We start from the raw sequence: 17,060 nt of genomic DNA on the forward strand, positions 1-17,060 counted from the left end.
GGCGGCCGCCTGTCGGCAGCGCCTGGCCAGGCACCGCCAGCCGCGGCCCGCAAGGTTCCACCTAGCCGCCACGCACCTGCACTACGAGCTGCAGTACGTGCACCTGATGGCAATTAGCATCAACGCGCTGCTGAACAAGCCGCTGCCGACGCTTGAGGTCGCCTGCACACTGAATGGCCCGTTGGCCATGAATCTGGGCTTCGGGCCGCCGGACGAAGGTGAGTGCTCGCCTCTTGACTGTCACTTCCCTCGCTTGGTGATAACAATGTTTTCTGCAGTGCAAATCGATGCAAAAATGGTTTGGATTCACATATTATCATTTTGAAAATTGAAGAAAAAGGCTGGCGTGATGTCCTCCCCCAAAGTGTATCACAACAACTGTGAAGTGCGACAGTTTAGAGCGGTTTGTTAATCTCGTCTCTCCAAACGTAGATCGTCAATTAGTTTTGCCGACTAGATGACCGAGTGCCGCGTTCGAAAAGTTTTGTCGGTTCGTAAAATTCAAAAGGAAAGGCGTATAGTACTGGCTGGGCCGCACTCTCCGCGGCTCGCTGGCTTTGAGGCGCCACTGGGACTCTCCCAACCACCAAGGTGTTATGTGTCTATGGTGTCCTGGTCCTCTTCGACTTAACACTGCCTCTGGGCTATTTTCATAGTGGAAAGAAACAAGCAGGACTCTCGCAAGGATTTCTCACACGAAGTTCAGAATATGGGGTGTGCTTAAAATCTTCGAAAGTCATTTTTGTCCTGTGTGATGATCGTGGTCCAAGCATTTGCAATCCCCGCTACTTAACTCTGCAGTCCGGAATCCAATCATCAGCGGGAAGTAGTACTCGCACACGCTCATTCCCCTCTGGCCTGGACAAATCGGTTAAAATCCTGGACGGTTAAGGCGATGGCATGGCAGAATGGACCTGTAGCTTGGTAGCAGCGTTATACTTGTTGGCAACGAACACTAAGTGTGCGAATGGGAGATTTTATACTAAGCTGACCGAGGGAATTGGAACCTTTAAGCTGGCGGTTCATGTGAACAATTTGGCTGTCGTCATCGAGGCCTTTCAGCGTACTCAGCTGCCGAGGTTGTGTGGCATTGCCTGTCTTGTACCATAGCAGGATGGGCAGTTACCGCGTGGACCCGAACTCCGTACCCCTTGTTTACGCTACCGATACTCCTCAACATTTTTCATCCATCGACATACCAAGCGTCGAATGTCAAGCTTCCATGAAGATCAGAATAACCACGCATCTCCTCTTTTCTCCATTCTCAGAGTATGCTGTGGCCACGTGATTTTCGTAAACATGATATCGATGCAACAATGATGTTGCTAGTGATGGCTATGTTGGTGAAGGTGATGAGGGTGGTAGCGGCACCCTGTAATGAAGGTGATTGTGTTTGCGGACTTCAGGTGTGGACCATGGCTGGCCCGCCGATCTGATCGAGGACACCGAAGTGAACCACCTGCTGGACACTGTGACGGCCGTCATCGAGTCGGAGGTCGCCAAAGAGACCGGTGCGGCGAGTCGCCCTGCAGGTAAGTGCGGCGCGCTGCGACCATGCTGTCATCTGCAATAGCGGCTTTCAGACCACCCCCAGAGACGTGACTTCGCGACGTCACCACGCGTTTTCACATTCCCTGGTGGCATCGCCTCGCCATGAACCGCACTGGCGGCGCCCGTCCTCACGTGCTGACGCGCCTCACGCCCTGACAGGGTACGCGCCGTCCCGGACCGCCGGAGCGGATGACCAGGGGAGACAGTGCACGCAGTCGGGGATGGAAACCGCCGATGCTCAGGCTGGCGCGGCCTCAGAAGACTGCTGCCGTCCTGTGGCGGAGAGCCAGGTGTTGGAGGTTTGTCCACAACCACAGTGACATGAATATAGTGATGTTCGCCATACGCTCGGTTTACAGTTCCTTTCGCCTATAGCGAGCGCCTCAACTTATGTGTATCGAAACGACTGAGGCTTGTATTGACATCGCCCCCGTGACGTATGCCGCAAACCGAAGACAAATGCGATGTTAATGATCTCGCACAGCCTGCTGACACCGAGCCAGCCCGTGCTGAGACGGGTCAGGGGGTCGTCGCGACGGCGACCGTCGGCAGAGGCGGCCTGCACGTGGCCGACGCGCCATGGAGGCTGCTCCGTCCGGAAACTGCAGCTGATCTGCACCCGGACCTCCGTACCGTCCGGAGGGTGACCGCCGTCCTCAACAAAGTTCCGCTCAACGGCCGATATGCCGCCACCAAGAGAAGACTGCGAGAGATGCTGGGGAAGGTGCAGGTGGAGACGGAGCTGGGCCTCTACACGCTGGTGGCTGCCGTGCATGACAGGGCCGTGTCAGACGCACGCAGCGCCAGGATATGCGCCCTGACGTGCATCATCCTGGCCAACCTGCAGGTACATTGGCATTGATTTTGTACGCCATGGACGTGGGAACTGGGGCTCCGTCAATGCCATGGCACCTTCCTTCTCCGAGAATGCTGGGCATTAACCTAAGGGCGGCATATGGAAATAATCACTTTTAAATTCGTATTTGCACCCTGCTTTTTCTAAGACGCTCCCACGCCCATGTTGCACGTCTCCGTGTTAAGCGTCGTTTTGAAATATGCAAAACTTGGCAATTTTTTTCGCTTTCACTTAGCGTGAAATAACATTTACAAAATAAAACGTCTCAGTTTTACCACTTGAAATATGTTGAGGCATTGAGACATCCCCAGGTTCGTCGTAAAATCGACCTCTTGTGTTGAATTCCCCTACACCCCACATTTTGTGAAGCACACCAAATGGTTCCTGGCATGTGTCCTGAAATCATATCATATCATCTGTTCATGAGACGTTACCATAGTTGGCGCAAGTACAACTGCTGGCAGAGGATTGATTGCTGTGGTAACCAATGGAGTGGAGATAAGCCTCCACGACAAAACTAGCATCCCGCATGCCGTCACGGGTTGGGCGGGAACATAAACATCGAGGTTCATGTGGGGGTTGTCACCAACGGGCCAGCGGCCACTAGATCAACGTTTTGATAAACGTGTCAGTTGAGATCGTTTTCGTCGAAGGTAGCTTTCAGACCGTCATAACTGAGTCTTAATGATGAATATTTTGCAGATAATTGCTTTGCACCTGTCCTCGGGAATGAGGCGATGCAGGCCGCAAGTCTAGCAGACCTGTTAATGTGCATTGCCTTAGCTAAGCTTCGGCCGACTCATGCCGCAGAGACTCCGCAGCAAATGTAAAACAGCCCTACGCCTGTCTCCCACAAAATACGAATGGTCCGATCAGTCCCCATCACCCTCGCTCTGATTCACTGTTTTTCATAACATGGACTAATGGAGGTTGACATCACCACCCAGCGTTTCTAAATTAATAAAGATGAACGTGGTAAAAAGAAAAACAAACACCAATGGCATGACCTCCACAAGATTTCGCGATTGGTACCAGCTTTCATGTTGTTAGTTGAATAACTGACCCAATTATGGCAAGTCGGTCCCCTTCTCAGCTTTACATCATGCCTACAAAGACCTTGCCTTGTGGGAACACCAAACTTGAACAGACACGTTCCTTGTTTAATTGTTAGTATAGTGGTGTTTATTTGTATGTGTTCTGATTACACACTTATGATATCATGTATGCAATAGATAGCGCTAGTGTTGTTGGTGGGCTTCGTGGGCTCATGGTTTTCCTAAATACTTACATCCTGCCTCTCGAAGGGTTCTGCGTGCTGGAAAGTAAACTATGCTTGCATAGCTCAAAATATCTTAACATCTTGCATGCGAATACCATTCTTTTCTTTGGTTGGTCACCAAAACATATTTTGGGCACAATGATCTGCTTTTCTAGTCTAAACGCCAAATGATGTTCTGTCAATGTATTCGTCACCTACACTTGTGAACCTGATAAGTTTGATGTTGAAGTTGAAATTTGACTGTTTTCTTGGCATGATTGACGCTTTTTTCCCTCCGACATTGGCTAAATATTAAACGTGTGACATCGACGTGTGATATTTCGAACACACCATCAACATTAGGCGAGCATCTTGGTGAAAGAATAACTCGCCCCGCAAAGCGACAATTCTGTTCATGTATAAGATGCAGGCCATGTGAAGAAAAATTGCAATCTCAAGTAAACTAATAATTTCAGCGCGTATGTTGCGATGTACCGAATGTAAGCAGCATGTACAATAGAGCTACTACACATGCATGCAACACGGTACCAGATAAAAATATAGTGACGGCATAAAAGAGGCGGAGGCAGCAGCAGTGATACCGAAAGAGTCGTAGCAGTGGACGAGCAACGCATCATATCGTCGGCATCAAACCGCATCGGAGCCTTTGCGTCCAGGCCCGCTGATAGTAGTACGATGTGGTCAGGAAAGCGGGACCTACCGTCGTCGCAGCCAAACCACGCGTCCCAGAAACGCGCTGACGAGCTCCAGGACGCATGCCCGGACTTCGAGCATGAACAGCCCCCCCCCCCTCCCCCCTCCATCCAACCTGCGGAACAGCGAGAAGCTGGGTTGGTTGGCACGAAACTGCCACTGCTGATCAGATGGGTACACCTTAACTAATCAGTGGCAGCTCTTCTTTTAAAGCACTTGATGAATGAATGCCCCAGATGATGAGGACAATGCCCAGATGGTGACACGCGTAATGCACGCCCCAGACAACACAGAAAACTTGGGCACAATTGCACAAAGGGCCGAAACGATATCCTCAAAACACCTTAAGGAGTGGGAAGGAGCCTGGACGGTATTCCTCACCTCATCAATCCTCTTGTCAAGGGAGGCTTAATTAGTTTCAGAGCACATGAAATGAAAAGCGTGCATAAGCCCTAGCCATGCATCCGCCTGGATAGCCAGCTTCCGGTTCAGCGCCTAAGCGGTCCCAGGGGACCGACACCGTCTGTGGTAGTGCTTCATTCTGCGTTGTTCACGTCGGGCTCGCGCGTAGGATCTCTCGCGGGATGAAGTAATGGAAACTTCAAATCGCTTCCAGCACCCTTTTGCAATAAATCGCCTCGAACAAACCCGGGCTTTCAACACGCGATCGGATGGGGTCAAACTGACCCCCGAAGTTTTTCCAAAATGGTTTCCGAACGGCACGGCACAGTTGCAACAAACTTCGCAAAGCGGTAGACAATTGAATAGCGTGTCGTTTGGTACCGAAAACTTTAGATGTTCCTTGTAAGGTCGCTGATCTAAGGCAGGTCAAAGTCAGACCATGGATTCTGTGAAGTCATTTCTAGGGAATCGGTTAACCTGATGCAACAACGGAGTGTTAGACGAGACCACACATATCTGAGCTACTTTCTAAGGCAGCACAACAATTGAGTGAACAGGTTCCATTGATCTAAGGCGAGTTTTGAAGGTTAGACCAAGGTCAAAGCTAATCTGTCTTAGTACGGTAGGGGCTGCTGTGTCGTATAGTTTTTGGTACTCAATTTGAATTGTTTTATAATAGAAACCGCATTATACATCTTTCATACACTTTTCAAAGGTCACAATAAGCCGCTGACCTAAAATGACCCAGGTCAACGTTTTGCTTTTAGGAACACGCTGCCTAGCGGTATCTTTGTCGCTTGTTCAAAAGCAAGACTGAAAGCAGTCTTGTATGATTTTGGTCACTATGATCTTCAAAAGATAAAAACGTACTGACATTAAATGATCATGTGACGTTTGGCTTAGAACAGGTATCTAGGTTCTGTTGGCACTTAGAACACCAACCTGGAGATTGACCTTGTGTGATCTTGCTTGACCCCAAGTTTTTGACCTAGGTACCTCAAACTTTGACCTGAGTGAGTTCAGGTACAGGCCAACAAACTGTTAATTTTGTGTCTCTAGCCCTCTTAGTTCCTAAGATCTCAGGGGGATATCAAATTGACCTCCCACCCGAGCGAAGGGTGTCCAGTCGGCCGCCCGGGCGCGTGTTAAAATCTTGAGCATGCACGTTATGCAGGAAGGCACGAAAACATGCCGTGCTGGGCGCCTTGTCTCGATTTCATTGATAAATAATAACGCGGCGGTGACCGCTGTATTCTCGCTTCACGGTGCACCGCGACACGAGTCCGCGCAGGAGATCTTGAGCCATGTGAATCAGCTAGAAATAACACTTTTACGCCTTAAACTGTATTCCGCGAACTTATGGCGTGCTAAAAGGTTGTGGAGACCTGTGCCCGTGACCATGACAACGGCAACAACAACAATGAACTTTGTAGAGGTAGCAACTTTACCACTTCTGGAATGTTTGCCACTTGTGTTTTTTATATCACTGCTGCGGACGTTTGGAATACCTTTTTTTGTACCACAGGTGTCTGCAGGCTTCTGCGCAGCTTGGGTGACATGAATTTTCCCTACTGCCCGGATCCTTTCCACCCGACGTGACCGCGCGGGCTACGGCAGCAGACCTGGCGTTATTAACCGGCTTCCAGTGGAAACGAATTGGTGGCAAAAGTTTTCAGTTTTGGCGTATCTCTTTTAAAACTATTATTAAAAGGTTGTCTTTGCCATTGGTGACCATCAACATCAAGGGCAGCGTCTGCTCGGCGTTCTATAGACACCTTTGTTGTGCTTATATGTTACCTTGATTTTGCACCCTTTTCTATCATTTCGTTCACTCCTTCACTAAATTTGTAACAGGCCTGTGAATTTTGCTCTCTGACCTTGCACGTTGCTGGCCTGTACCTGTTGGGCATAATTCACAGCAATACATACAGCACACTCATGACTTGGGATGTCCTTCTTCTGGTATTCCGTGGTTCGGTCGGCCTGTTTGTCGTGCGGTGATGCGTCTCTGACATGCCTACTGGTTCGCTGGCAGGTAGCCGTCGAGTTGAGACCGGGCAGAAAGATCACCTTCTGTGAGATGCTGCCTGACGTCGTCCTACGTTATGTCAAGGAAGACAGAGAGATGCAGCGCAGCCGACGACTTATGGAGCTTCAGGAAGAAGAGAACATCACCATCCGGAGACAGAAGATTCACGATCTCAGAGTCGAGAAGGGCGAGGCTCACCGTCGCGCCATGAACCACATTTGCCTCGTTGGCTGCCTGTTTCGGCTGCGAGCGATAAGCGTCGGGCACATGTACTGGAGTATTTCCGCGCTTCTGCGTCACAAACACGTCGGTTCGCTCCGGGTGGTCTGTGCCCTGCTGTCCCAGGTGGGAGAGAGACTGGAGAAGACGAAAACGGGAAAGGAATGGATCGCGGACCTGTTCAAAGAGCTAGATGCACTGACGAAGAGCGACGCGTTGCAGAGCAGTACAAAGTTCTGGCTGATGAATTTGGTCCAGCTTCGAGCCCAAAACTGGGTCCAGTGTCGACACGACAGAACAGCTAGGACCACGGACAAGAGTGAGACGGGTGATTGGAAGGGCTGTAGCGATGCCAACATGATCGGGAAAAGTGCGTGAATTGAAGGTAAGAGCGAGACAAGCGCAGGAAAGGTGCCGAGAAGAAGAGTGGTGGCGAGGACATGTGAGGCGCTGAGAGAAGAAGAGTGGTGGCGAGGACATGTGAGGCGCTGAAAGAAGAAGAGCGGTGGCGAGGACATGTGAGGCGCTGAGAGATGAAGAGTGGTGGCGAGGACATGTGAGGCGCTGAGAGAAGAAGAGGGGTGGCGAGGACATGTGAGGCGCTGAGAGAAGGGAAGTGGTGGCGAGGACATGTGAGGCGGCGAGAAAAGGAGAGTGTTGGCGAGGACATGTGAGGCGCTGAGAGAAGAAGAGTGGTGGCTAGGACATGTGAGGCGCTGAAAGAAGAAGAGTGGTGGCGAGGACATGTGAGGCGCTGAGAGAAGGGAAATGGTGGCGAGGACGTGTGAGGCGCTGAGAGAAGGGAGGTGTTGACGAGGACATGTAAGGCGGCGAGAGAAGGAGAGTGTTGGCGAGGACATGTAAGGCGCTGAGAGAAGCAGAGTGGTGGCGAGAACATATGAGGCGGTGAGAACGTGACCGCCTGGCGGGAAGGAATATGGTGACGGTGGTGAAGGGGGGTTGAAGCTGGAAGCAGGATCGCTAGCAAGAAGAGGACTTGTGCTGAAAATGCCCCCGGCGACGGAGCAGGGTTGGAAATGGGGTCGTTGACGTTGAGATCAGACCAAACGGCGAGGTCACTTATGGTGGTCTGAGTGGCAGAGCGAGAGCGAGAGAGAGAGAGAGAGAGAGAGAGAGAGAGAGAGAGAGAGAGAGAGAGAGAGAGAGAGAGAGAGAGAGAGAGAGAGAGAGAGAGAGAGAGAGAGAGAGAGAGAGAGAGAGAGAGAGAGAGAGAGAGAGAGAGAGAGAGAGAGAGAGAGAGAGAGAGAGAGAGAGAGAGAGATAGAGAGAGAGAGAGAGAGAGAGAGAGAGAGAGAGAGAGAGAGAGAGAGAGAGAGAGAGAGAGAGAGAGAGAGAGATAGAGAGAGAGAGAGAGAGAGAGAGAGAGAGAGAGAGAGAGAGAGAGAGAGAGAGAGAGAGAGAGAGAGAGAAGAGAGAGAGAGAGAGGAGAGAGGAGAGAGAGAGAGGAGAGAGAGAGAGAGAGAGAGAGAGAGAGAGAGAGAGAGAGAGAGAGAGAGAGAGAGAGAGAGAGAGAGAGAGAGAGAGAGAGAGAGGAGAGAGAGAGAGAGAGAGAGAGAGAGAGAGAGAGAGAGAGAGAGAGAGAGAGAGAGAGAGAGAAGAGAGAGAAGAGAGAGAGAGCTGAGAAAGGATAGGAAAGAAGAGAGACTCTATGAGCAGAGAAGAGAGCTCTGAAGGAGTGGAGAGAGAGAGATAGAAGAGAGAGAGGAGAGAGAGAGGAGAAGAGAGAGGGGGGGAGGAGAGAGAGAGAAGAGAGAGAGAGAAGCGAGCGAGAGTTGCAGTTCATACTCGACACGAGTTTCTTCAAAGAGGAGAGAGGGAGAAGAGAGAGAGAGAGAGAGAGAGAGAGAGAGAGGAGTTGCATATCTACATCGCAGACTTTCTTCAAATGCTGTCCGGAACTTGCTGAGGACCGCCAGGCACCGTTTTGCCGCCACGGTCGCTGGAGCTCCTCGGCTGTCTTGCGACAGTCAGACGGCGCATTTTTCAGTGTGCAGTGATGCTTCGCGAACTTCATAGGCAGCTTCGGTAGACCAAAAACGATTGCTTTGGTTCCTAAGCTTCTGAGCAAAAGAAACTGCGCTTTGCTACCAAACCAAATCTGATCAATGAACGATAGGCTGGATTCGCACGGACGTAGGAATCAGGCATTGCGGCGAAGGCGTCCGTTGCAACCGATTGGTGATGATGCTTTTGATGCGATTTCACTTTGTAACTGAGCAGACTGAGCTTTGTCTGCCTCAACACAGTGGCCTCACCGCGGCTTGCTCCTGCCCGAGTTGACAGAAGTATTTGTGGAGGCTTTGCAGGAACCCTTTTCTTTCGTTTGTAATATCGGCCGAGATGGCTTTGGCTCGTTTCCGTCGACAGCTTTTACCAGTTATGTTTCAAGACCTCCATTTGTGATAAACTTCTTCACATGACGCTGAAATGCGTGTCTTCATGGTGCTTTTCGCGTTGTACATTGACATTTAAACTTGGTTTGTGTCCTAAGTACCGTTTTAAGTTTGAGTCATGGCGACTGATTTTGCTTCGAGCAACCATTTTACCACCCTGACTTTTTCATGCACCGGGTGCGGTAACAAACTCTCTCATCAGTGGTTTAGACACGAAATCAAATAGCATTGATATGTATTTCAGAAAGGTCACGTGGGTTTTGATGCCCTTTGCTAGGAGGACCGCTAGTCCCGGAATAAATCCGTCTTTTTTCTCAGAAGCTCAGAGTACAGAGTGCATAACACTGCATCAAATGAACGATGCTACATCAGTGTTAAGGCATGTACACCGAAATGCAGAACACAAAGTTTCCGTTTATCATGTATTCCATTACAATTTCATCGGCAGCATACAGATAACGACAACGATCTGGTCATACATAAAGCGCATTTATTTTGCATTTAAATATGTAACAGGCCGTACAGCGCGCTATGAAGGAGAAACAGTGACAGGGAAGATTCCTAAGCTCGAAACGAGGAAGTACTGGATTTGGCACAGTTGTCTGTCAAAAGGCCCGATTGCTGAGACAATTAGCAGGTCGGAGACACGGATGTGACAAGGAAAAACGCCATCACGCTCAAGTTAGCTATACATTCTCAGCCACTTCAATGTTTAACAAAGCTTTGTTGTTAAATGACGTTAGGGTATTGCTTGGGAAACCACATGAGAATCACAGTGATTAAACGGTGATAATACAGTAAGCTGTTAATACAGCCGATTACCGATATCTTTGCGACGTCGACTTGAACTACGCTCAAAGACTGGGCTAGGTTTTCAGTGAGAGGCGTTAATGATTACTACAGTGCATGCCAGGATGAGGCCGCGCTGAATGCCCTCCTTTATGAGCGCGTGTGATAGTTTTGGTGTCTGGCGTGTTTTTGGGTGTATATACAAAACAACAACTCAAAGAATCCTCTAAAGGAGTGTATGGTCCCAGCATTCAATTATTCATAAACCTTGAACGTTTCAATGGCGTAGGAGAATTCTGCGAGGTGACCGAGGTAAAAGTTAATCCAAAGTTTGGTCAGGAGTGCAAAGCGTTTTTCTCGCGCAATGAAGACTGGTGTCATTCGAGTGCTCAGCTCATGGCAAGACATGATCAAACGCAGACGAATAAATATGTGATCTAACATCCGTCAGTTCGTCATTCGACAAAAGATGCTTCTCTGAAAACAAGGAGAAATGCTCAGTCATGTTTTTGTTTGCTGTTGCACGACTAAATTCCTGGTTGTGCGCCAAATGCACGCAAAACTTGAGAAAAAAGGTATGTTAGGTTTTATGTGGGCCAATCTGGATTATCCTGGAACTGCGTTCGGCACGAGAATATTCGCATCAAAACTTCCGGAACATTTCAACTCTACGTGGTTATACCTGTTTGCTTCGTGTAAGATCGGTTGAAACCAGCCTTAGCCGTCGAGTTTCTCAGTTGGCGCATCACGTTACTTCAGTGACGGCGTGCAGCGCAATGCAACAGCTGCCCATCTTCCTGTGCCCACGTGAAGTGGTGAAGTTATCAAATAACGCACGTGAGTGCAAGCACACATACACACACATACACCCCCCCCCCCTCCCACACACACGCACACACACACATCGTCCTAGAATAACGTAGGCTCACGTGTTTAACATTGGTCAGTAAATCAAGTAAATACAAATGTGAACAACGTCTACAAAGTGCAGACTGGAGCGGCTTTACCGCTCTATTCAACAGAGACTCAATGACTTGTTATCTCGGACGAACATTAATTCACCGAGCTTCAAAACACGATGCAGTCTTTAAATAGGGGATGCGATGCCATGTTGTTCACTCAAAACACTAGAAAGTAATGTGGCATTGGCGGCAAGAACAAGCGAACTAAGCCTGTCTAGCTGCTGTGATGCGCAGCTCGAGCTTCGTAGCTTCCCGCCGCAGGACGATTTGATGTCGTTTTGCTGCGCGAGCAATCCATCACAAGCTGACAAATGATATGATAAATTAGCACCTCCATTTCTGTGCAGCAGAGTGGCGAACGGTTCGTTTCAAAGCATATATTTCAGGATTAAATGTGAGCAGCATCCGGACATTCTGCAAGAGGCTGATCGATGGCACGTTACACTATAGCTTCCTCCTTGATATTTCGATTGTTATGTTCAGGGAGGTGTCTGATACTCTGTTCCCCCTTTAAAGCTGTAGTTTAGTCAGGGTAACAAGGATGTGCCGTAACCAGAGACACGTTAAACATTTCGGGCTGTTACACGTTGACTTGTTACCATTGGTGTTGGAGCCGCACAGCTATAAAGGACATTGTATTTCTGCGTTGGTGTCTTGTGGTAGGTGCCTAGGCAATCGAACTGACAGCTTTAGAAGAGGCTGCACACGCAGCTATTTATTGAAAAGTCAAAATGGGTATCATTCTTATTGAACTTTGATAAAAATGGTGTGCAATTCCTTAAATCACAATTTGCTGCTTACGCGACAGGACCGCTAAAAAATGCAAATGCAACCATGACTAAGTCAAAACCCAACCAAAATCTACAGAAAGGCCAGGAGTTGCGCTTACATTTTCTAGAAACACGAGAGGATATGCGCCCCGAAAATAAAAAAGTCTCTAGATACATTGGGGTTCGATTATTCCTTTTCCTAATAATGAAATACCACACACAACACGCCATACGCTAGGTTTCAGCACACAACGGGAGAAACTTGCGTGTTCTCAGATGTGCCTGTAACAGCCCTCAGTCATGGCGCACTGAGCCCGAAAAGTTAAAGGCCCTCTAGCTTGCTATTTAACTTGAATCCCCTCTCATATTGAGCGGATATTAAAGTGGAAACAAGGGTCGGCTGCCGGCCAGTCAGTCATTGCATGCATGCTTCTCGCAACAATTCGTCTTGGGTGGAGGAGAACACGGCTCCGATACGATAGGTTCGAACTGATGGCGCTGGGGTCAACGCCAGAGCCTGGACGCCGACGAGAACCTAAGAAACAGAAGACCTAGCATAAATGGGCGGCTCAAAAAGCAACAACTTCAGCTTGACGCCTTTAATGCCACCGCAATGTAGACTGTCAAGTTGAACAAGCGCTCTCGTACCAAAACTTTTTTTAAACCAAGTTACTGGGTGCACTGAAACATTTCTCGCGCTCAAACAAACAAACAGCGTTTCTAACTCAATTATGTGGCATTAGGGTGGCATTAACTCCCAGTTTTATCCTTTGACTGGGGGAAAACATCGCTTACCCTAAATATCTTTGGGAAGGGCTCAGCCATGGCATTGCAGCTTTTTGGCGAAATTAAACTATGCAGGATAATTTCTGAGACATCATATTGCACACCCCGATCATCCTTGTGACCATTAAGTCACAAAATCCTCGCCCACAAAGTCGCAAAGTCCTTGCTCATGAGGTCGCAAAATACTTGTCCACAAGGTCACAAAATCCTTGCTCACGAGGTCATAAAATATTTGCTCACAATGCCTCAAAATATATGTGAGAGGTCACCGGTTCAAGAGGTGAAGGAGAAACACAAAAAGTCAGGTGTCTTTTCTGGTCAGCGCAAGCTAAGGCGTGTCATGTTCATTGGCCATTATTCCGGTTATTCTCCCACGCGACACAGGTCGTCAAATGAAGCTGGCACGTTAAATACAGGTAATCAACATAGAATAAGCATGTTAAATAATAAATATGTCGATGTGTTCATAGCTAACAATAAAAAACCGTGCAAATACACATGGCAAGGTACATGGGTCGGCGCATGGGTCGGCCACCGTTGCCACGATGGTGCCGACAATCGTATAGCCGGCCTTTGGGACCCGAGATAATCCTGTGAGGGTGCGTTGTCAATTACTCAGAAATGGAGGTGCAAGACGCCAGTGAATCTCTCCAGGAATGTGCTTGCTTTCTCCCCACAATGACAGCTACTAGATTGCCGAGTACATCACTATGGCCCAAATAGATAATGCTGACTAGAACATGGTACCTTGAGGGCCCGTTTGATAGCATCATCATTGACAAACAACTTATGTTTTAGTCATTTTAGCCATTAGCCGTTACTGTATTTCCCACCATGCTTTCAAAAATGGCAACACTCAGAACAGAGCGCCCATCCTTTCCCTGAGCATTGATCCAGGCATCCAGAGATGCAGAGCCTGAGGGCTTCAAGGCTCCACACAACACCTGGGGTCACGCTAAAGGTCCGACGTCTCCAACGAAGTCGCGCAGTTAGGTTCGCCAGAGTCGTACTTCAAATGTGGTCTTGGCTTCACGGGTCCTGTCCATAGAAGCAAGTTTGTAAGGACGGACTGCAATGATGGCAGCCTGTCGGTTCTGCCGCATCCACCCGGCCAGGCGACCGACCAGCTACAGTCAGTCTCTGGACACGGACCGCGAGCGCTTCAGGCGTAGAATTCACACTTGGAGCGCAGTTCGTATTCCACGGCCGCTTGCTCGTACATCTCCACGCTCTGGAGGTGGGCACGCCAGCCATGTGTCAGGCGCAGTCAGTGCGAACAGTGGGCGTCAACAAGCGCTGCACGCGCAAAGGTGGGGGATCAGTGCAGGAAATGTGACGAAAATAACATACTGCGACACGCAGTGACTTTAAAAGAGGACAGGGATACAAAGATAAAAGACAAGGTAGGGAGATCCGAACAGAAAAATAACTACGTGTGACCAGGCATGATGAAAGCCTTTGAATTCAAAATACACTATACAACCAGCAAAAGATCTGATTAGAAGTTGAGGAAGCACGTGAGGAACATAGACGTATTGGTTCGGTGACCAACACAATACGGCACGTATTGGGTCGATGACCGACACAATACGGCACGTATTGGTTCGGTGACCGACACAATACGGCACGCATTGGTTCGATGACCGACAAAATACGGCATGCGCCACGGCAACTTAGCACCTTTCGATCGGCTTGGCTTCGGCCATGATTTATATACTTCATTGGTTTTTAATCATGGAGCTTCGTTATAACTTAACAAGCGAGTACACGCGCATAAATTACAATTGAGTACGCAAATAAACGCACTCTTCCTCACCACATGGAAGCTTTTACAGATCACCAAAGCACTCGGCTGGAAAATCTACCAGTTTGATGTCCCTGGAGAGGTCTTGCATCTGCTGCTCGTGCTGCTTCTTCAGTTTCTCCGACTCCTTGTTCTGGCGCACGGCCGCCATTTTGCGCTCCTCGATGAACTTCTTGGTGTTGTTCTGGTTCTTCTCGCGCAGTCGGCGATCCTTCTCGGCCTTGTTGCGGAGCGTCTTGTCCTGCGCCACGTCCTTGGCCGTGTCCACCGACACCTTGGCCTGGCGGGCCTTCATCTCCTTGTTCTCTCTGAAGCCAGAAACAGGCTGAGGTTCTCCGCATCAGAACGACCATACATTGCGTCCCTTGCTGCAGATGGGTCGCATACTGCGGTACTTTGGGGCCCATACTGTGGTACTTTACGTCAGAATGGTGACAGAACACGTGCTTGGTCGGGCCCATCAGACGCGCGACAGACTGTGGACCTCGGCATAAGAAAAAACGCACATTTCGGTGCTTTGATCCAGACCAGCCGGGAGTTGGTGCGTGACGCAATGCCGTTATGATTTGAGGCAAACCACACAAGCTAACAGCCTCCGTATGACGTTATGCCGACAGGTAAATAAAGCAGAAACACAGCCACTCCTGAGCGCCTTCAGCAGAGCAAGAAATCATTCCACCTGAGCGAGGCCTTCTGGGTCATCCTCGTAGCCCCCCCCCCGCCCCCTCCAGATAGCTGAAAGCAGCTGGGGCTCTAAGAAAGACCGGCTCACCGCTCGAACTTGGCCTCGATCTGTTTGATCTGGGCCGCCTGGGCGACTTCCATCAGTTTCTTGAGGATGTCCTCCTGGCACTTGTAGTGTTCCTTCAGCAGCTCCCACTCTTCGTGACGGTGCCGGCTCATCAGCTCAGACCAAGCCTCGATCTGCTCCTTCACGAGCGCCAGCACGGCCGGGTCGTTCGGGTCACCGCTGGTGACCAAGTTCATGTCGCTGAAGTCACCGCTAATGACCGAGTTCAGATCATTCGGGTCACCGCTGACGGCTGAACTCGGATCATTCGCGTCAACGCTGATGGCCATGTTCGTGCTACACTGACTACCGCCGGCTGCCTGCGTCAAGTCACGGGGGTCAGCTACACTGACTACCGCCGACTGCCTGCGTCAAGTCACGGGGATCAGCTACACTGATTACCGCCGACTGCCTGCGTCAAGTCACGGGGATCACTGTCATGTTCAATGTCAGGTCATCCGGGTCGTGACCTAGGACAGCAGTCGGTCAGATCATTCGGATCGCCGTTGACGAAAAACGACATCGTTTGAGACAGCGCCATTTGAAAGGGTCTTTGTCAGGATAGGCTGTTCTCGGAGAAAGTTAGTAGAGTGGCTGGTATCACTATTCGCAGCAAGAAGCCGAAAGCTGTAGGAACAGTTGTGTATGAGCATCCTCACATGGACATAGAATCAGGAGCGAATTTTATGCGTAGTGAAAAATTTTTGCCCTTCGCCCTGTGCGCAGATTCCCTCTCCATAGAAGCGCACGTCATAATAATTGCAACATAAAGGGAATGTTCCACATTTGAAGATATTGGAGCATCATGTATGCATCAGATAGCATCAGAGCATCAAATATGATGACAAAATCTCACTCATAACTGCTGGTCTACTTTGTAGTGGGAAAGACATAGCTAAATAATCTTTTTTTCACTAAACAAACCAGCTACTCAATACGTCACCATTTGACCACCTCATCCCCACCTTGCAAAACAATGCTTCAGAGCCAATTGACGGCCCTTTTATCTGGAAATCGTGCTTACGAACGCCAGATATAGACGAAGCAAAAAGTACATTGCTCTTGGCCTTGATTGCCGCATGACCAGTGGAACGTCAGGATCTGAATGACGTTATTATGACGTGATTGGTGCCTGATTGACCTTGAAATAGTATCTCCGAAAGTCTGCGCATTTTTGCTGGCTTGTAGCTGAGAAAATAGAGGGGCTTAGGTCTTGTGAAGGGCATGGCTATAAACTAGCCTGACTTTTTTAGAAATTTGATCCGAACCCTCGGAATGGATGCATTTCTGGGATCAGCGTTCACGCTAAGCGGTGCTTGTTATGTGAGCCCTGACCCTTACCATCCGATCGCCCAATTCCATGTCAACGGCAGAATTTAGTGGCAAAAGCTTAACGTGCCGCAATGCTCGGCACGGTCCGTCCTGCCCTCTGACGTCAACTGACCTTCAGCGCAACCGCTGCCACCGGCCGCAGGCCATATCTGTCAAGGATAAATAGCGAGCGCCTAAAGCGACTCGAACCCACCTCGCCACGGGTGGGTGAATGGAAAGGCAGGCGCTCTAACCGACTTAGCCGCCGGGACGGACTGATCTTCATAATGGCTGTTTCAGTCAGTTTAAAATAACATAAAAATGTGGAACACTCCCTTACACGAAAACAACGTAAGGTACATCGACTGTGATATCAATGTCGGTATTAGAAGACGTTTACTCACA

The 17,060-nt window shown here is 49.4% G+C and overlaps 2 protein-coding genes across 2 annotated transcripts; one reads left to right on the forward strand and one right to left on the reverse strand.

The window, feature by feature from the left end:
* Positions 1–8,113, forward strand: LOC119093568 (uncharacterized). Its single transcript, XM_037216536.1, has 5 exons — positions 1–218; positions 1,407–1,532; positions 1,711–1,850; positions 2,036–2,398; positions 6,817–8,113. Exons 1-5 carry the CDS (start codon positions 107–109, stop codon positions 7,405–7,407), a joined length of 1,332 nt encoding a protein of 443 aa, XP_037072431.1. The 5' UTR covers positions 1–106; the 3' UTR covers positions 7,408–8,113.
* Positions 8,114–9,019: 906 nt separating this feature from the next.
* Positions 9,020–15,524, reverse strand: LOC119093230 (1-phosphatidylinositol 4,5-bisphosphate phosphodiesterase; the record flags this gene model as incomplete). The annotated part of the gene is given in 3 exon segments (XM_037216144.1): positions 9,020–13,981; positions 14,616–14,862; positions 15,327–15,524. Coding segments are annotated over 3 exon segments (514 nt in total), but the record flags the coding sequence as incomplete, so codon positions are not given.
* Positions 15,525–17,060: the final 1,536 nt, after the last annotated feature.

The sequence above is a fragment of the Pollicipes pollicipes genome, unplaced genomic scaffold (genome assembly GCF_011947565.3).
Source record: "Pollicipes pollicipes isolate AB1234 unplaced genomic scaffold, Ppol_2.1 Scaffold_4002;HRSCAF=4701_pilon_pilon_pilon, whole genome shotgun sequence".
Lineage (NCBI taxonomy): Eukaryota > Metazoa > Arthropoda > Thecostraca > Pollicipedomorpha > Pollicipedidae > Pollicipes > Pollicipes pollicipes.

What these genes read in the sequence shown, in the direction of transcription:
- LOC119093568 (XM_037216536.1), top strand. Translation starts at nt 107, where the DNA reads ATGGCAATTAGCATCAACGCGCTGCTGAACAAGCCGCTGCCGACGCTT. An exon ending in TGCGGCGAGTCGCCCTGCAG is followed by an intron (nt 1,533 to 1,710) that starts GTAAGTGCGGCG and finishes ACGCCCTGACAG; the next exon opens with GGTACGCGCCGTCCCGGACC. An exon ending in CGGAGAGCCAGGTGTTGGAG is followed by an intron (nt 1,851 to 2,035) that starts GTTTGTCCACAA and finishes GATCTCGCACAG; the next exon opens with CCTGCTGACACCGAGCCAGC.